This window comes from Suillus bovinus (assembly GCF_016758785.1).
Source record: "Suillus bovinus strain UH-Sbo-P2 chromosome Unknown EDB93scaffold_31, whole genome shotgun sequence".
Classification (NCBI taxonomy): domain Eukaryota; kingdom Fungi; phylum Basidiomycota; class Agaricomycetes; order Boletales; family Suillaceae; genus Suillus; species Suillus bovinus.
In genome coordinates this window covers 130,902-148,980 of record NW_024542087.1, presented here as the reverse complement: position 1 = coordinate 148,980, position 18,079 = coordinate 130,902, and the positions used below count along the sequence as shown (strand labels likewise).

Here is an 18,079-nt window from a genome sequence, read left to right as displayed (position 1 = left end):
TCCAGCTTCTCCCTTGAACGTCACTGAGGACTCCTCTGGTGCATCTCAAAGGAGCGTATCAATAAACACACAAAGTTTGGACACTCCACCGCAGCAAGGAAGTGCAGTGATCGAGGAAGAACAACCCAGAAAACACAGAGGTCGACGAAAAGTAGTAGCATCTGATGGTCCTCTCGCTGCCAACGCAGGTACGTTCGTTCCCCGGCTAATCGATTGCAGACTGTCACATAATCCTAACAGGAGCAGATGCCCCCGCAACTACTGACACTCCAATAAAGATTCGCCGGCGTCGAAAAACAAAGGTGGACGACTCGGCACACTGCACTGCACCTCCAAAGCAGCCGCGCAACATGCTTGCCATCGAGATCCTGAACAACCTTGCTAAATTCCCCCATTGTATTCTCCTGACTCGTGTTGGTCAGTTTTACGAGGTACGACGCGCTCCTCTTTGCTTTGCCAAACTTCGCTTAATTAGTTTTCTGCGCAGTCCTACTTTGACCAAGCAATCGAGGTCGCTCGTCTACTGAACATCAAGCTGACTTCTCGCATCTGGGACAAGCAAAGTATTGCCATGTGTGGTTTCCCATTGATGCATCTGGACAAGTATCTCAAATTGCTTGTCCAACACAATAAACGCTTCGTCGCTATGTGCGAAGAATTTCCTCGGTATTCTGCGTCAGGTCAGAAACCCGAGTTCGACAGACGAGTAGTTCGTGTGATAACCCCCGGAACACTTATTGATGAGCCATTCGTGAACCAGTTTGAAAACAACTATCTATTGTCCATCAGCTGTGATGGTACAATGGAAAAAACGGATGCCACTCCTATAGGATTGGCCTGGATCGATGTTTCTACAGGTGAATTTTTTGCAAAGACATCATCCAGAGAGGCTCTGAAGGATGACCTGGCGAGGATATGCCCGCGAGAGGTTGTCCTAGAGAATAAACTTCAAGCTAAATTCTCGCATCCCATTCATCAGCTGCTTGTCGATGAAGGCTGCTTTGTTTCGTACGCTACGCCCTCTCAGGACACCTTGGTGAAGGATTTGACCGAGACTACTGCTGCTCTGGATGACCTCAACAAACTGGAAGGAGCCTTGACTTCTGTTCCATCCGCGTATTCTCCAGAGGAGTCATCTGCTATCACAATTCTGACCAACTTTCTGCACGCTCACTTGTTGGAGCACATGCCAAGTCTCTCAATGCCGAGCCGCGAAGGCAACGTCGGGCGCATGCAAATCGACTCTCACACTATCAAGGCACTTGAAATTAGGGAAAGCGCCAGAGAAGGTGGCACGACAGGCAGCTTGCTGAGCGTTGTCAAAAGAACTGTAACACGCAGCGGAACACGTCTACTGGCTCGATGGTTGTGTAAGTCTTTGTTACTTAATGGAATTCCAAAGCCCCTAACATACACTTAGGTTCACCAAGTACATCAGTTACAGAAATACAAGCTCGACAGTCATTGGTAGCCTTCTTCCATGCCAGGCCACACTTACTTAGCGACGTCAGGCAATTCTTGGACGAAGTCGAAGACACGACACGGATCGTTCAGAGGTTTCTTCTTGGACGAGGTGATCCTGGCGATCTAGTTTCGATCAGCAAGACGATTAACGTTTGGAGTACGATTCGCAAGCGTTTGGAACTCGAGAAGCAAATGGAACGCTCGGAACGAGGCTTTCTGTTTTCTGAAGATTGGTCAAGTGTCGATGCTCTTTTATGTCGAATGGCAGATTTACAAGACCTCGAGAGTCGAATCAATCTGGCTTTGCGAGATATTGAAACTACAAACGAGTTGAGAGATGATCAGGACGTCGATGGCCCTCTGCTAGCAGACTCGGAGGAGCCCGGCAAAATTGGTTTAAAGTTTGATATTTCCTCTAGGTGTTTCATTCGACCAGAGTACGCAGCATTGTCGATCCAGACCTTCATTACTTACATCTCATGGTCCAGATTTTCTCCACAATTGGCATCTCTGCATACCAACCTCGTCAATTTACTAGCACGAAGAACGAAAATGGAACGTCAACTTCAAGTAGACTATGGTGAGGCACATATCTTCCATCGGGCCGCGCTGACTTAGTTGAGTAGAAGCACCTTCTTTGACCCTGCGGACTTCTCCTGGGCAAGGAATGCATATCCATATTGGTCGCTCGAGGAGAGATCAGGCCGCTGTGAATGCATCGCCGCTGTTCATTAATATAACGCAGAGCGGTTCGACTAGCTCCTATTTTTACCAGGTCTGTTCGTTCTCTTCCTCTTTCATGAAAAGTACCTCATTTAAAATGATCGGTTGTAGCCATGGTCGTCTCTAGGCAATCAGCTAGTTGAAACTGTGACGGCGATCACAAATACCGAGAAGGAAGCTTTCAACCTGTTGCGCAATGAGGTCAGTTGTCCCCGTCCAAAATGTGTTATTATAGGTTCATTTAAAAAAAAATTAGGTCAAAGCCTTTGCAACCCACCTTCGAAGGAACGCGCGGATAATGGACGAATTAGATGTTACCCTCGGATTTGCGGTTCTTGCAGCTGAATTACGGTTCACGAGGCCCGTTATCACCGATCAGTATGTTACTCGATGCGCATCCCTATGACGCTTACTTACATTGTATGAGCATGACATATGAGGTGACCAATGGACGACATCCAACCGTAGAACTTGGCCTACTCGCTTCAGGTCGAGTCTTCACCCCGAACTCCGTGTTACTGGAACCTGCCTCCCGGGTTCACATAATCACAGGCCCCAACATGGCAGGGAAATCAACATTCCTGCGACAAGCAGCTTTGATTGCTATACTCGCTCAGACTGGTTCATTTGTACCCGCGGATCACGCTGTCATCGGAGTTGTAGACAAACTTTTTTCCAGAGTAGGGGCCAAGGATGATCTATTTCGTGACAGAAGTACTTTCATGGTGGAGATGCTTGAAACAGCTGAAATTCTACGTCGGGCAACTCCAATGAGCTTGGTGGGTTATTGATTTACTCATTCCAGCATGTGTGAAGATTGAAAATCCTGTAGGTCATCATGGATGAGGTGGGTCGCGGGACCACCGTAAAAGATGGTCTGGCAATAGCATTTGCTGCCGTGCATTATCTCGTCACCCAAAACCAGTGTCGAGCTTTGTTTGCAACTCATTTTCATGAACTCGCAGATATGCTTGGTTATTCCGATAGTCACCGTGGCGGCGGTGTCTTCCAAGAGGTCGGGTTCTTTTGTACGGATGTTGATGAGACGGACGTGAGTAACCGAACTGATATTGGGTTTATGTCTACTCAGGATAACTATCAGGATAACCATTTTGCCTACTCCCATCGTCTGCGGCCAGGCGTGAATCGAGATAGCCATGGCCTCAAGGTCGCTCAACTGGCAGGCATGCCAGAATCTGTTGTCCTTCTTGCCAAGCAAGCTTTGGATGTACTCAAAGGACAGGACCATATCGGATCTCAACAGCTGTCTTCCCTGGGACAATCTTTGACGAGTTCAAGGTAGCACGTATCTCACACGGTAGTGGGACAGGGCTTTGTAGAACGTAAACGTCTCTCCCAATCACTTTTCACTCTCCGCTGTTTTTTCCCATCCCCTGCGCCGAATTCGCTACTTGCCAGACCGAGAAAAAGCCCCAGCTCTAACATTTAAACCGCATGTGTTGTGTGCAACCGAATGCAAATGATCCGCGAAATCCGACACGCTCCCGCTGCTGCCATAATCTTGTTCTGTTTCTTATACTACATTCTGCGATGAACTCGCCTTCAAACTGAATCAAATGACATGCATGACACTGCACTTGAACGGTATCGCAGGTGGGAGGCTACTTTTCAGTGTATGAGACCTCCAGGTTCCTTTGTTCAGAGGAATAAATTAGCTGTGTTCGATGTGGGTATGCCACTTGTGCAATGTCACTTGACTCAACCTCTGATTCCGGCCATGCGTCTCGTACCACTGATCTTCATTGTATCAGATATTATACAAACAAAATATAATCTTCAACTGCATCCTCCTGTCACTCAGAGGAGAATCCTAGTCGAATCACAACAATTTAGGACGTAATCGTTTTTATTTATTTATTTTATGTACCATTGTCAGACTATAGTCTAAAGGGCACCCGTGCCCCCAGTCCGCCGTTCTCGCTGGCCGTTTGAGAGAATGATTCTACTACAGATTGAAGTTGGACTACGCGCGATTCAATCACTGTAACGGGTAGTTGTAATCGGTTCATTAGGACATCTGTGAGCGAATGAAATTGAGGGCAGAACCCGCGCGGAACCACTTCAATTGATCCTCCGACATGGTGTGTTTTGTGAGTATCTCAAATACCTCGCCGGTACGCTTGGTGACCTTAAGCTTGACTTCGGCGTTTTGTCGTCCCTCGATAAGGTCTGCCAAGCCAACAGTCTCGACTATGTCGCCCGATCCGATGCGAGAGTAATCGTTTTTATCAGCGAACCAAAGGGGGAGAACTCCTTGTTTCTGCGTTCCAATTAGACTAATGATCGACAGTTGTTTGACCACAACTCACCTTCAGGTTAGTCTCATGAATTCGAGCAAAAGACCTGGCAATGATTATTGCACACCCTAACACAATTGAGGAACTGCCTCGAATGCAACGCGATATATTACAACATACCATAGAATCTAGGCTGGAGTGCGGCATGCTCGCGGGCACTACCTTCGCCATAATTGTCATCAACGACCAGAGTCCAAGGCTGATTGCGAGCTTTAAACCGTTTTGCAACTGCGGGGATGGTGTCGGTCTCAGTCTCGCCAGCGGCCCTATCATGGTCGAATGCAACATTCACGTCGCCCCCTTCGTCATTTACAGCCTGAATTGGTTGCCAAGTTTAATATTATAATTAGAGGCGACAACTTGTGCGACACACCGTGATAACTGCAAATAATAGTCAGAACGAAATGTGCTAAGAGTACACATAGACGTACGAAGATTTTCAGAAATATTAGTGAGATGTCCCTTGTATTTCAACCAGGGGCCCTGTAGGTGAGTTAGCTGGGCAACTTGAGTAAGCATTTGCCTCACTTACAGCCGCGGAGATATGATCAGTAGTGCACTTCCCCCTTACGCGCATGAGTACTTTCAAGGGCGGGAGCTCCAGACCCTTGTCGCCGAAATGACTTTGGAAAGGCTCCAACAGTTCGAGACGCTGAGAATCTTTTTGAATGATAACCTCGGTTTCTGGTTGTGGCTCTGGCATGGGAGAAGGGTAGTAGTCGGTGTTGCCTTGAGTGAAACCTTCTGTTGGTAAATCCTGTCCGGCGGGGGGAGCGAACCTGAACGGTTTGCCAGAGGGCAAAGTCAGGGTATCCGTCATCGGATTAAATGACAATGATCCAGAGAATGCCATAGCCGTCACAATCGTAGGCGATGCGAGAAAATTCATAGTCAGTTGGTTTCCATCATTGCGAGACTTGAAGTTCCTGCGTCATTGAAAATAAACAACGTCACATGTTGAAAAGCATTTTTCTTACCGGTTGAAAGATGTCAAAATTGCTTCAGAAAGAAGTTTAGCTTGTCCAATTAATATTTACTAGATTCATTTACCATTTTCTTCACCTTTCATATCATCTCGTTTCCACTAAGCGAAGAGGTCAAAAGTTGTGACTGAGGGATAAACGTAATTCGTACTTGACCGATACAAGGACCGCACGCATTTGCCAAAACCACAGCACCGACATCTTCCAAAGTGTTTGTAACGCCGTCACGCTCCATAGTCGCACGGATTTGTTCAGAACCGGGAGTGCAAAGGAAAGGGACCTTAGTGACCAAGCCAGCAGCCTTCGCTTGTTTGGCCAGCTCTGCTACTCGCGTCTACATCGGGTCAGCAGTGTGTCATCAAACTAAAAACAACCTACCATGTCTTCGTATGAGCTGTTAGTGCACGAACCGATAAGGCCAGCGGAAAGCTCGTCCTTCCAACCCTGTTCTTTCACGAACGACCCAAACTTTGATAATGGTGTTGCCAAATCAGGAGTGAAAGGACCGTTGATAGTTGGTTCAAGTTCGGATAAGTTCTGTAGATGCGAATAAGATACTCGGTCTGCTGAATAAAGTATGACCGTACTATTTCAATGACTTCGTCGTATTCAGCACCCTCGTCGGCATTCAGGAAGCCCATCGATGCAGCCTTATCAGCAGCACGAGCGACAGGCGCACGTCCTGTTGCATTCAGGTACGCGCGCATATTCTCCGTGTAAGGGAAAGTAGAAGTAGTAGCACCGACTTCAGCTCCCATATTAGCGACTGTAGCGAGACCTAGCATGGAACCTTGGTTAGTGCATATTTAACCTACATTTCTTATTTGAGTTCACCTGTACATGATTGGTTGGCCACACCAGGGCCAAAGTACTCCAAAATGCGTCCAGTGCCTCCCTGTATGTGTTCATAACTCATTTTCAAAAGTTGGTTTTTCACTTACCCGGACTGTCAATTTTCCAGCGAGGTGAAGGATCAAGTCCTTAGGCGTCGCCCATCCACTGAGCTGCCCGGTCAAGTGTATGCCTAACATCAATCATGTGAGAAGGCACTGCATAGCTATGGTCTAAATTATCTCACCAACAACCTGAGGGGCCTTCAGTTCCCAAGGAGTTCCAGTCATGGCGTCGACCGCATCAGCACCCCCGACACCAATGGCCAGGAGACCGAGCCCTCCGGCATTAGGCGTGTGTGAATCTACCACTACGTCAGCCCAACGACTCAATTCTTCGCGAGGTTACTCACCTGTGCCTAGCCTGTTTATTGACCTCTTTCAAAAGCTATAAGGCGCATACGACACGGATACACTTACATCAGCATTCCTGGAGCGGCATAGTTCTCGAGTACTATCTGATGAATGATACCAGAGCCCGGTTTCCAAAATTCGATGCCATACTTGCGAGCAGCACTTTCAAGGAAATCGAACACCTCTTTATTGGAAACAATCGACCGCTTGTATCGTTCTCATGAGCATCAAGCGCTGTTTCTCAGAACAGAATCGTACCTTCAAGTCTGATTCTGCACCATCGATAGCTTGAATGAGATGGTCACAGTGTATGCTGGTTGGAACGGCACACTGAGAGAGACCGGCGCTCATGAACTGAAGCCTACCAAGAACGTTAAATTACGATATCTGCACCAAGAACAAGTAATATACACACAAAGCCATTCTATAAACAAGTACATGATCAAGACTGGCTCGGCATAATGTGCAATAATAACATACTGGGCGGAAGCATCCTGCATTGCGACTCGCTGAGGACTGAGCTGCAGGTAGCTTTCTCCCCTGATTTTCCCTCCTCCAGACAAGCTCTTCTCCGGGTCATTGAGATGACTGTACAAGATCTTTTCAGCTAAAGTCAAAGGACGGTTGTTCAGGAGCTCCCGGACGTGTTCCAATTTTTCAATAAGCTGAGCATAAGGTGGGGTGATCGAAGAACAGTCCTTTTCGTAAAACGGTGTATGTGTTGCCAGAGTTCGCCGGAGTGTGGGTCCTACAGCGAGAGCACGGTTCCGTAGGGTTGTCGGAAGCATCTTCGAATTCAGCCTCCTCACCTTCTCTCTCCCTAGTCTTATATTGAAAGGCGACGTGGTCCGTATTCGGGTCGGTTGCTAAATTTTTGAAATGAAATCTACTCAAGTCTACATTTACATTTATGTAATCCTTGAAACATCCAGCCTTCAACTTGAAGGCCATCAATGATCATGGCGATTGCAGAATTCAACTTGAAGAGATTTGAAAGCCCAAGCTGTTGGTGATAATCATTTCCATAATCTCCTCCTGCAGCATATTTCTCAGTTCCCCGCCCAACGTGTCAGCTTCATGCAACACTGGCGTCAACCAGTGTCCTGGTGACTGCATTCTTTCTGGCGGTATGGGCTCCCATGATATTGGCTATCACCGTCCATGGCACCATCAACATACTAAATATTAACAGAGATGTAATGTCAATGAGTACTGGCATCACCAAAGTGGCTCGACTGGAGTGTCCTTCCACCCCTTTGCCCTGGCCTCCCAATACCCTCCGACATATGTCCACCCATCCCCGTCCTGCTTAAACCACCTTGGAACTCGATTCACACCACGTCTCCGCCTATCCCTCTGCATCTCCTCAACACGTATCTTCTGAAGCCTCCGCCTCATCACCGTTCCCATGTTCTAGTGCACGCACATCAGGTCGGAATCGTGAATCTGTAGGAGGCAGACGGCCCTCGAGGTCGCTCGTTATTTCGTTCAAAGTCATTCCGAATGCAGTAAAGCCATAGTATTGAGGGGACTCCTTCGGGAATGGAGTCATGCGCCAGAGGACATGCAAGTAGGAAGAGTCCAGCGCTTGCGCGACCTGCTCGTCCCATTTGCCTTCTATGCGGGCAGTTATATCACGAGATGGAGAAAGTATTATACCAGAGACTTCGTTCGATGCACCCCAATACCCGCTTTGCTTGAAGTCAAGGACACAAGTTGCACCATTCGTTGTATTTTCAATGGTCATCTTTCCACAATGTTCCAGGTATTTTGTGCCCATCATCAGGTTTCGCATAAATGACGAAGGTTTGTTCCTGCTAGTGTCAAAATCTTACACGGAAAAGGCACAATGAACATTGCTCACCACTCATATGTGTCATTCTCAATCTTCAGTCGCGTTGTCCCAAGTGGGATGATTTCCAAGCTCTTGCCTATATTTAAATCAAGCACGTCAACCACCGGCACCGCTATCAGGCATGATCCTCACCCCAAAACTTGGTCTTGCCGGCTGAAGTAGCATTCAATTCCCAGCCTTTGCCTTCTGCGTGGTATGCAATTATGACAGGATTGTGGGACACCTTCTCAGCCAGGAACTTCATTCGCACATCTTCAAATGTTTCAGCGAGCATTGGATTGCTAACCGGGTTGTTAGGGCTATCGGAAGAAGTAAAATATGATGTTCCTAACTTACAAGCCTTTGCGACCGGTCCGATATCTTGTGTGTGCGTACCCGGACACGGCAAACGCAGCAACGAAACACAAGCGTTGAATGGGATCCTTAGCCTCAGTCGCTTGGTGTAGTAAGTTATAATATTCCAGTTCTTCTGCTGTACGTTGTAACAAGGTCAGGGGCTCATTAAATGATACGGGCAATGCGATTGTAGACAGGTCCTTCGACAAATTCATTAGCCAAGGGTTTTAGTACCCAAAGTATCAAAAGTTACCTTTCCGACATTGTTCTTGAGAATGGCGAACAAACTGCCCTCATCACCGATCGGTCCCGAAGGTAAGCGGCTCCGTCGCACCACTTGACGAGCATTCACGGAGGGATCTGTATCATGGACTAGAGGTGGGGAATGCTCATCATCGCTAGATGCTGTTTGATTTAAGCTGCTATTTTCAGATTGTGGAACTATGAGCTCCCTCTCCTCGTCTGGGTTGGCCACGTCCAGGAAAAACTCCTCGCCTAGACCCTCTTCAGCATCAAACCATTCGTTATGTGCGCTGTCGCTCAGACTCGACATGGAGATCGCTAAGTTTGATCTCCGAGAGAGAGTTGTGTTGAAACGAGAAGTTGAGAGAGGTTCTTCTTCCTTCTCTTCTGTAGGAGGAAGAGGAGAGCCGCGGGCTGTTGGTGGTGCTGTGACATCATGCGCTAAAGACTTGAGTAGGGCAGCATGTTGTGACTTGATAGATGCAAGGGCTGTGTTAATTTCTTGAAAGCGAATGTTCAACGAAGTGTCAAAGTTGCTCTTTGGCAACGTGCCATCCTCGTTAGCCTGGTGGGCTGAAAGGACTTGAGTCAATAAATGCAATGATCCAAAGGAAGGACGGAGGAATACATTTTTTGAACATATTGAAGACATCTTTCGGATGGTGATGATGCTTATCCTTCTCCGACTTGGACTTCAGTGAAGGGTGACTTCTCTCATGCATACTTTCGGATTGGAGAGCGGCAAAAGCAGCTTCCAACTGAGATATTGTCTGTCGAGCGCATCAGCGACGTGCCTTTGTGCTGAGCAATAGGGTGAGTACATACAGAGCCAAGATCTTCAGCTATTTGAACCCCGGATCTATTGAACTGGGATTGACTCAGCCGAGGCGTGATCTTTCCTGCAAGGGACCGTCGTCCTTCAGGATGGACAAACTGTCTACGCGTGCCACTCTTAGTGTCAAACACCTCACAGTTCCAGAATACTGATTCACCTTATTGCAGTTATCCATGTATTGAAGTCATCTGCGGTCAAACACTTGATATGAAACGTGGCATTACTCGAGTCTACGTGTATATCTTTACGACCAATAGCAGTGGACAAGGCAGCATGAGGAAGGAATATCTGGTCGCGTATGGGTCGTTTTGGGTCGATGGAGTAGGACAAGGATCCTGACTGGTCGAGGACAAAGTACCTCCGTGCAAAGCCTACAGGACGGGCGGAGTTCCATGAGCTGGGAGATCAGGGTCAAGGAACATACCTTGCATCTTTTTCCTTCTCTTCTTGAGGACCCATCCTTCACACACTGCGCCCGAATTCTGGGCCGTATCGATGGAGATGCGAGTAGATGACATGTGCCACTTGCGCTCAGGTGGCAATAATGGGATCAACGTTGTCGAAGCGCAGGCACGGTAAGCAGTAAGCGGTTATATCTATAGCCAGAAGCTCTATAAGCTGTGTTACTGAGCAAGATTTGCTCTCGTCCCGTGGCAATGGTTAGTTTAAGCTTGGTCAGAGAAGACACGGTTCCAGCCCACGCGTTCATTAGGTGCTAAAGGACTGGGAAATGCAACGTAAAGACACATGAAAGTCTCCGGGTCTCACCGGGTTGCGATTGGCTCAACTGAAGCGTCTTTCACTTCTGGCGGCAGCCTTGTCCTCACCACAATATGTTGTGTGAGATCGTCGGTGAGTCTCAATCATCTGTTTTCGCAGTCGAACATGCATTTTTGAAATGATTTTCTCTCGCTGTCGGGCATATTGCCCACGACAATCTGTCTTGTCATTCATATGCGCTAGTCAAGACGCGTTTCGAAGAATGCGCCCCAGCTAAACTGAATATGGTTTCACGTTAGGTGCTAGGCATCTTTTGCGATAATTATGCCAACGATTATCAGAGATTTAGCTTGGTCTCGAAGTTTCTGGTATTGATCTCATAAGTGAATTGAGCCATTGGGCTGTGCCATCACTATCCATTTGGCTGATTCAGAGCATGGGAGCAAATTGGTATCTCGAGTCTCACGCCGTTGTGTTCCGGTAGACTTTTAATCTAGTTATTAATCCGCTGAAGTTGCAACCCATCTTTCCATCACAACTCCATCATCCTCTCTTCTTCCTTAACCACATCTCTCAAAATCACACAATGTCGGCCCCAGTGTGCGTCCTGCTCGACGATCATGTAGAATGAATACGCTGACCCCTCTCTCCCGCAGAGGTGATATCGGCCTCATCGGTCTCGCCGTCATGGTAAGATATCTATGCATATGATCAGTCGTCGCATGATGTGAATTTGGTGAAAGGGTCAAAATCTGATCCTCAACATGAACGACAAAGGCTTTACCGTTGTTGCTTACAACCGTACCACCAGCAAAGTCGACGACTTCCTCGCCAACGAGGCAAAAGGTTATCTATGACCTCATACCCCTCATCCCTATCACTGACTCAAGTTCTTCCTGTAGGCACCAAGGTCCAGGGCGCACACTCCATCCAGGAGCTCTGCGCTAAACTCAAGCGCCCTCGCAAGATCATCCTCCTCGTCAAGGCTGGCCCTGCTGTCGACAGCTTCATTCAACAACTCGAGCCCTACTTGGAGAAGGGCGATATCATCATCGATGGTGGTAACTCACACTACCCTGATTCCATCCGCCGCACCCAGGAGCTTGAGGCTAAGGGCCTCCTTTTCGTCGGCTCCGGTGTCTCCGGTGGCGAGGAGGGTGCTCGTCATGGCCCCTCCCTCATGCCTGGTGGCTCAACCGCTGCCTGGCCTGCTATCAAAGAGATCTTCCAGAAAACCTCCGCTCAGGTCAACGGTGAACCTTGTTGTGACTGGGTTGGCGAGACTGGTTCTGGCCACTACGTCAAGATGGTTCACAATGGTGATTATCTTTATTTACCCCTGTAGCTTGTAGGGTTAAGGAAATCATTCCAGGTATCGAATACGGTGACATGCAGCTGATCGCTGAGGCCTACGATATCCTCAAACGTGGCCTCGGTATCCACGAGAGTGAGATTGCTGACATCTTCACAACGTGGAACAAGGGTGTCCTTGACTCCTTCCTCATTGAGATTACCGCCAACATTCTCAAATTCAACGACGACGACGGTGTACCTCTCGTCACCAAAATTCTTGACAAGGCTGGTCAGAAGGGTACCGGAAAATGGACGGCAATTGCTGCCCTTGACGCTGGCACTGCCGGTATGCCAATACTTATCCGAACTAAGTGCGATCTTTAACCGCGATTAACAGTCACGCTTATCGGTGAGGCTGTGTTTGCACGTTGCTTGTCTGCTATCAAGGACGAGCGCGTGCGCGCCAGCAAAGTTATCAATGGCCCTCAAAGGGAACCCTTCCGCGGCGACAAGCAACAGTTTATCGATGACCTTGAACAGGCATTGTATGCCTCCAAGATCATATCATACACACAGGGCTTCATGCTCATGAGGGAGACTGCCAAGGAGGTTGGTAACTCTATATCCGAAGTATACACTCTAAACAGGAAGTCTAGTTGAACTGGAACTTGAACTACGCTGGTATCGCTCGTATGTGGCGAGGCGGATGCATCATCAAGGTACTCAAACCCAACCTATTCTGTCCCCGAGGCTTACATTTTTGTCACAGAGTGTGTTCCTCGGTGACATCACTTCCGCTTACGAGAAGAACAAGGACCTCGAGTCTCTGCTCTTCGATAATTTCTTCAACAAAGGTTCGTATAATAGCCATTGATCAGTACCATCTAATGACATTGTATGCAGCCGTCCACAAAGCACAACCTGGCTGGAGGCGTGTCATCGCTCAGGCTTGCCTCTGGGGCATTCCCACCCCCGCTTTCTCAACTGCTCTTGCCTTCTTCGATGGATACAGGAGTGAAGTGGTTCCCGCCAACCTCATCCAGGCTCAGGTACGCACACATGACATCTGACCAGGCACCATGCTCACCAACTGTTCAGCGTGATTACTTCGGTGCACACACCTTCCGTGTGGTGTCTGGCAAGGAGAACTCCCGCCTACCCAAGGACACCGACATCCGTATGTACTCCGTCTCTATTTGTCTGCACGTCCCTAACCGTGTAACTTTCAGACATCAACTGGACTGGTCGTGGAGGCAATGTCTCTGCCAGCTCGTACTCCGCTTAAAGGTGGACATGAAACACTAACTTGTCTTGTCTCAATAGATTCTATTCTGCGTTTCCTCATTTTTTTGTATTGCAACTGTACTTCGGGTGCACTATTAAGTACGATACGCATCATGTTGTGGAATTATCAAAATAAACCAATGACTTGCCCTTAATTTTGGCACGAGGATCAGAGGCGGCCCGGATGAGTTTCAACCGAATCAAATGGTCGACGGATTCGATCGATACTAGAAAATCTCAGACTCTTCATGTGCGGCATCTTCTGTTCGCTTCACGTAGGATGCTGTGGCGACACCGATAATATTCATGGTAGATCGAACGATACCGTTTATCACAAGTTGTCCGAGCGATTAAAAGTCGCCAATGCCGCTCGTGGTATGTTTGATGCATTTCCATTCGACGGCTAATAAGGAGGTACGACTCCACAGGTCCCGACGCACAAGGAACCCATCATGTCCGAGTCCAAAGGACATGCTCTCAGGCTGGTGAAGCACAAGCCCCATTTCCGAGCAAGACATGCTGCCCGGTACTCGATCTCGAGTTCTTTGCTTCTGAGCTCCGGCTTCGAGGTGACGCACACATACTGCAGCCTCATCAGCAGGACGGGAATGTCTTTTGCTGGAATGGCGAGGTTTTCGAAGGCTTGAATGCGAGTCAGAAGCTTCTACCTTCGTGGCCAGGACTAATACCATTTTGACATAGGTCGATGCACATGAAAATGATGGCGCGAAACTCTTCCAAAGCATACACACACTCTCTGCAATGGACGATCTCCCTTGCCTATTGGGGAGGATCGAGGGACCGTGAGTTCTTTTCGTTGCGGGCACAGTCTTTCCCTGCTGAAGTTCAGTACGCAATAGATATGCATTCGTCTATTACCATGTGGGTTGCACTGGTAGTATTTTAATAGATCTTCTAACGTTTACATGCATAGGCCGAATCTCAAAAGTTATACTTTGCTCGAGACACCCTTGGACGCCGATCTCTGCTCATTCACAAGCCGTCTGTGTTGAATCCATATTTTTTACTTGCATCCGTCTCCGTTGGAGATGATCAAGGATACGTCATGGAAGAACTATCCACTGATGGGATATTCTGCCTTGATGTGGGACAACTATACGAATCCAAAGAAGTAAATTATCTCGCGCTTCACGTTCCATCCTAGTTCCTGACTTAAGTAGATCACGCAACATTTCGACAACAGCTTGACATGTATTCCACGACAAGTTGATCGGCAAATTCTGACATTCGTGAGTACATTTGAGATGACATGTGCCTTTGATGACTGACAGCCTATTGTAGGCAAAGCTTAATCGCGTGAACACCGCACTCCCTCCGGATGTACCGCCGCTTGTGCCCTCATTGGACCATGCAATACTACCGCATGATCTGGCCATCGCTGTTGATAATCTTATCGATCACCTGGACAAAAGTGTAATGCTTCGTGTTCAGAATATTCCACGAAGAACGTCGTCCGAAAAGGGGAGAGCGCAGGTCGCAGTCCTCTTTAGTGGTGGCATCGATTCGACTATGCTAGCCTTCCTTGCTCACCGGTACTTTGATGAGTCATACTCTATTGTGGCGCTTGTTCTTATTTCGTGGTCTCTAGACATTTACCACTGGATGAACCCATAGATCTACTTAATGTGGCCTTCCAGAATCCGCGAAAGATCCAGGTTCAAACTGATGGTAACATAGGAGCTATCCCCAAACGTGAGAAGAAGCGACAACTCAAAGCAGCAGAGATCAGTGGAGCAATCAAGGAATCTCCATCGTATCTGGTTCCAGACCGTGTGACAGGCTTGCAGGAGGTCGAAGAATTCAGGCGGATATGTCCCGGTAGAATATGGAATTTTGTGAGTATCAAATTTTCGACAAGAACGTTGCTCATTTCACCTAGGTCGAGGTGGATGTTCCATACGAGGTCTGTTTCTACCCTCTGACTCAGATGGGCCAGGCTTCTGAACTGTAATACAATAGGAGTCTCAAGCTGCGCGGGCAGCTGTCGAAGCTATCATGTTCCCTGGTCGAACAGTGATGGATCTTGTAAGGTTGCCTTCCTAAGCTAGTCAACATTCTGATGCCATGCACCCTCAGAGTCTTGCCATGGCGCTTTACTTTGCCTCCAAAGGGGTTGGCCGAGTCCGAATGTCAGCAGCACCTGATGACTATCAGCCATACACTAGTACAGCACGAGTCCTACTCAATGGCCTTGGGTCTGACGAGCTACTTGGTGGATACGGCCGTCATCGTACTGCTTACGCGACTCGAGGCTGGCAGGGCGTTATCGACGAGGTAAACCACTTTCCCCTCCCACAATTTACATCCTCATGCTGTCATTCAGCTCCAGCTCGAACTCGACCGCATACCAGCTCGTAACCTCGGGCGAGACGACCGCGTGATTTCTTCACATGGCAAGGAAACGCGTCATCCATTCCTTTCGCTGACGGTCGTCTCCTTTCTCGCGGGACTTCCCGTGCATCTCAAGCTTGATCCACGGCTGGAGCTGGGGATCGGGGATAAAATGCTACTGCGGCTTGCTGCGCGAAAGGTGGGGCTTCTTGAGGCGAGCATGAGGAAGAAAAAGGCAATGCAGTTTGGCAGTCATTCCGCTCGCATGGAGCCTGGCGAGGCAGAGAAGAGGGGCGATCTTATGAATTAGGACTGTCTCAGAGCCATAGATGGAATATACTACTTGCGTATCCTCCACGATGAGCTCGACTTGGACATCTTTACGATCACGCCCTAGTAACTTCAAACATCGGCTAGCGTGTGTTGCCGTGCAATTCCAGACGTTCTCTAGAGCTACAATATACACCCTAGTAAATACAACGATAGATCTATATAAGACTCTATTCTTCCAGTGTCGTGAATATTTCATGATGTGTTCTGGTATATCGTAACGCTGGAGACTTCCCAGTCTGTAGCCAGTTAGCGACGTTGGATAGAAAGATAAGCCGCGAGACTTACAAGCTTGGCTGAAAGAGCCACCACTCGCCTGGACGAATGCAGAGCACGTCGAGAAACCAGTCTGTTGTGCGCAGCTCACTGATTGCCCAGGCACACCTGTGCCGCTCCAAGCGGAGCCTGCCCAGTCACCACTGCATGCCAATTACCATCAAGATACTCAGTTGTGTGTTAAAAGAAACTTACCAAAGCGTGGTATCAAAAATAGCGGAATGGGTATTGAAATATTGGTAAGGATTGCAATCCGTTGAGGGAAAGTTGGCCATGGGAGCCGGCCAATTCTGAGGCTGAGGTGCTCGGGCAGAGATATCTGATGGTATTGATCCACGGGGGAAGAAGTATACTGAAATGCCGGAGTTGTCCCAGAGCACTGCACCCACCATTAGTGTATTTAAAGGAGACTAGCAAAAATACTTACTAGCATAAACACCGCCACCAATTCCGTTGAACCCTGATCCAAATGAGACGCTCGAGTTAGAACGAACTCCACACCCCTGGTTACCGGTCTGAGCTGCTGAGCAGTCAGTAGACGCAACCAATGTTCCAGACATATTAAGTAAGGTGCTGCTGGTGGAGGGTAATATACACCCTGGGTTAGTGTGAATCGTCGCTTGATTGTTCGTGTAGTTGTTCACGCCCTCGATGATGTCGATCTCGCCTCCGGCTGGCCAATTGGGGCCATTTGTCCAAAAAGCTAACGCCGATGTCAGTGAAAACCGACAAAATGCAGAAACACATCGCTACATACCAGGCCACGTTCCACATCCAGTAGGCATATGCACGGCATCCATTATAACCAGGCCACCATCGAAAGTGGCTTGAGTCGTGATCCGCACACTCTGCCGATTGGTCTGGACTTGTGGCGTTGTTTCAACACGCATCACGGCGTTCCCATTCGAGTTAATCTCGATAAGGCCTGCGCTCTGAGCGGTGGTTTGATCTACATATTGAACGTTCCCATTTGTCGGGTCCGCTGAGGTGTAAAAGCTCCAGCCATTGAAGAACGTTTGCCCACTGTAACTATTTGCTACCTTCCAAGACGATGACGGAACGCTTGTGCTTGATGGCGCAGCCGATCCAGTGGAGGTAGCATTTCCGTTCGTGGTTGGAGATGAAGACGAGTTACCAGATGAAGGCATGCTGACACCCTCCCCATCAGAGCCAACGCAGTAGAAGTTCAGATTTGATGATGAGGAGCTGGGCTGCGTGGCCAGGATGCTACCGAATGCCACGCGGAGGTCGCGCGCGAGGCCAGCGCTGTGTTTGACGGCGACCTTGTGTGCGTGGGTGAACATTAATGATTTCCCTTGCACCAGGGACACAGGGGAGAGTGCGAGAGCAATGAGGGGAAGGAAAGTGTACATTGGGAGTCGTGATTCGTGAAGACGGTAATTAGATGGGGGTGTGGAGGTCTAGCGAAGAGTTGGAGGTGCTCTGCGAATAAAAGAGCTCACGAGTGATCGAAGCACCGGGCCACGATCCAGAGCGTGAGCAGGAAAGAAACTTATTGAGCCTGGTGGTCCAATAATAAGTAGAGAGAAATGGAAAGAGTTAGAGTGCGGAGAGACTCGAGTTCTAATACAAGCACACCTTATCAAGCAAAGCTAGGAAACCACGCGATAAACCCGTTCAGGATTTCGAAAGTGTGTCTGCCTCACTTGGAATTGCCGAGGCCTTTAAAAACACGAGGCCGGTCAGGCGCTTTGAAAACGTTCTACGAGTCTATGGCACGGTTCAACCGTGTACCAACGCAAGTCTATAATGAAGGGAGACGAAAACTAAAAGCATCGACTATTGTCATGAGTGGTTTTTGT

At 48.4% G+C, this 18,079-nt stretch overlaps 6 protein-coding genes across 6 annotated transcripts; 3 read left to right on the top strand and 3 right to left on the bottom strand.

Moving 5' to 3' along the window:
* Positions 1–350: 350 nt before the first annotated feature.
* Positions 351–3,490, top strand: EDB93DRAFT_1086009 (muts domain V-domain-containing protein; the record flags this gene model as incomplete). Its single annotated transcript, XM_041445951.1, has 10 exons — positions 351–431; positions 488–1,370; positions 1,421–1,901; positions 1,953–2,044; positions 2,091–2,239; positions 2,299–2,388; positions 2,444–2,565; positions 2,615–2,966; positions 3,020–3,238; positions 3,290–3,490. The coding sequence occupies 10 exons, from the start codon at positions 351–353 to the stop codon at positions 3,488–3,490; spliced, it is 2,670 nt and encodes an 889-aa protein (XP_041307265.1).
* Positions 3,491–4,036: 546 nt separating this feature from the next.
* Positions 4,037–7,652, bottom strand: EDB93DRAFT_1206509 (aconitate hydratase). The gene is made up of 19 exons (XM_041450994.1): positions 7,213–7,652; positions 7,148–7,156; positions 6,991–7,093; positions 6,799–6,938; positions 6,732–6,742; positions 6,567–6,683; positions 6,430–6,512; positions 6,323–6,383; positions 6,076–6,266; positions 5,867–6,025; positions 5,640–5,822; positions 5,556–5,589; positions 5,483–5,504; positions 5,038–5,431; positions 4,937–4,988; positions 4,879–4,886; positions 4,626–4,821; positions 4,518–4,573; positions 4,037–4,468 (listed from the first exon to the last, which is right to left on the bottom strand). The coding sequence occupies exons 1-19, from the start codon at positions 7,518–7,520 to the stop codon at positions 4,217–4,219; spliced, it is 2,379 nt and encodes a 792-aa protein (XP_041307264.1). The 5' UTR covers positions 7,521–7,652; the 3' UTR covers positions 4,037–4,216.
* Positions 7,653–7,950: 298 nt separating this feature from the next.
* On the bottom strand, positions 7,951–10,519 carry EDB93DRAFT_1240800 (Oxysterol-binding protein-domain-containing protein; the record flags this gene model as incomplete). Its single annotated transcript, XM_041451797.1, is given in 10 exon segments — positions 7,951–8,086; positions 8,106–8,546; positions 8,597–8,663; positions 8,720–8,868; positions 8,924–9,123; positions 9,177–9,739; positions 9,795–9,936; positions 9,992–10,103; positions 10,159–10,372; positions 10,426–10,519. 10 exon segments carry the CDS (start codon positions 10,517–10,519, stop codon positions 7,951–7,953), a joined length of 2,118 nt encoding a protein of 705 aa, XP_041307263.1.
* A 788-nt stretch (positions 10,520–11,307) lies between these two features.
* Positions 11,308–13,299, top strand: EDB93DRAFT_1250812 (6-phosphogluconate dehydrogenase; the record flags this gene model as incomplete). Its single annotated transcript, XM_041453067.1, has 11 exons — positions 11,308–11,321; positions 11,378–11,411; positions 11,465–11,567; positions 11,624–12,040; positions 12,094–12,360; positions 12,412–12,623; positions 12,671–12,733; positions 12,784–12,868; positions 12,918–13,063; positions 13,113–13,191; positions 13,244–13,299. The coding sequence occupies 11 exons, from the start codon at positions 11,308–11,310 to the stop codon at positions 13,297–13,299; spliced, it is 1,476 nt and encodes a 491-aa protein (XP_041307262.1).
* A 193-nt stretch (positions 13,300–13,492) lies between these two features.
* EDB93DRAFT_1148523 (asparagine synthase-domain-containing protein) lies at positions 13,493–16,044 on the top strand. Its single transcript, XM_041449582.1, has 12 exons — positions 13,493–13,673; positions 13,727–13,929; positions 14,001–14,101; positions 14,159–14,180; positions 14,233–14,430; positions 14,480–14,548; positions 14,601–14,851; positions 14,908–15,154; positions 15,199–15,222; positions 15,279–15,344; positions 15,396–15,593; positions 15,643–16,044. Exons 1-12 carry the CDS (start codon positions 13,547–13,549, stop codon positions 15,958–15,960), a joined length of 1,824 nt encoding a protein of 607 aa, XP_041307261.1. The 5' UTR covers positions 13,493–13,546; the 3' UTR covers positions 15,961–16,044.
* EDB93DRAFT_1148519 (glycoside hydrolase family 16 protein) lies at positions 16,045–18,078 on the bottom strand. The gene is made up of 6 exons (XM_041449581.1): positions 17,856–18,078; positions 17,014–17,778; positions 16,684–16,959; positions 16,452–16,635; positions 16,269–16,399; positions 16,045–16,219 (listed from the first exon to the last, which is right to left on the bottom strand). The coding sequence occupies exons 2-6, from the start codon at positions 17,627–17,629 to the stop codon at positions 16,176–16,178; spliced, it is 1,251 nt and encodes a 416-aa protein (XP_041307260.1). The 5' UTR covers positions 17,630–17,778; positions 17,856–18,078; the 3' UTR covers positions 16,045–16,175.
* Position 18,079: the final 1 nt, after the last annotated feature.

Coding starts and splice junctions, on each gene's coding strand:
- EDB93DRAFT_1206509 (XM_041450994.1), bottom strand. CDS start 7,520: ATGCTTCCGACAACCCTACGGAACCGTGCTCTCGCTGTAGGACCCACA. Junction 6,513..6,566: donor GAAGGCCCCTCAGGTTGTTG/GTGAGATAATTT, acceptor GATTGATGTTAG/GCATACACTTGACCGGGCAG. Junction 4,469..4,517: donor TTCATGAGACTAACCTGAAG/GTGAGTTGTGGT, acceptor ATTGGAACGCAG/AAACAAGGAGTTCTCCCCCT.
- EDB93DRAFT_1148523 (XM_041449582.1), top strand. CDS start 13,547: ATGTGCGGCATCTTCTGTTCGCTTCACGTAGGATGCTGTGGCGACACC. Junction 14,181..14,232: donor ATGCATTCGTCTATTACCAT/GTGGGTTGCACT, acceptor TTACATGCATAG/GCCGAATCTCAAAAGTTATA. Junction 15,594..15,642: donor GGCAGGGCGTTATCGACGAG/GTAAACCACTTT, acceptor GCTGTCATTCAG/CTCCAGCTCGAACTCGACCG.
- EDB93DRAFT_1148519 (XM_041449581.1), bottom strand. CDS start 17,629: ATGTACACTTTCCTTCCCCTCATTGCTCTCGCACTCTCCCCTGTGTCC. Junction 16,400..16,451: donor ATTTTTGATACCACGCTTTG/GTAAGTTTCTTT, acceptor ATTGGCATGCAG/TGGTGACTGGGCAGGCTCCG. Junction 16,220..16,268: donor TGGCTCTTTCAGCCAAGCTT/GTAAGTCTCGCG, acceptor AACTGGCTACAG/ACTGGGAAGTCTCCAGCGTT.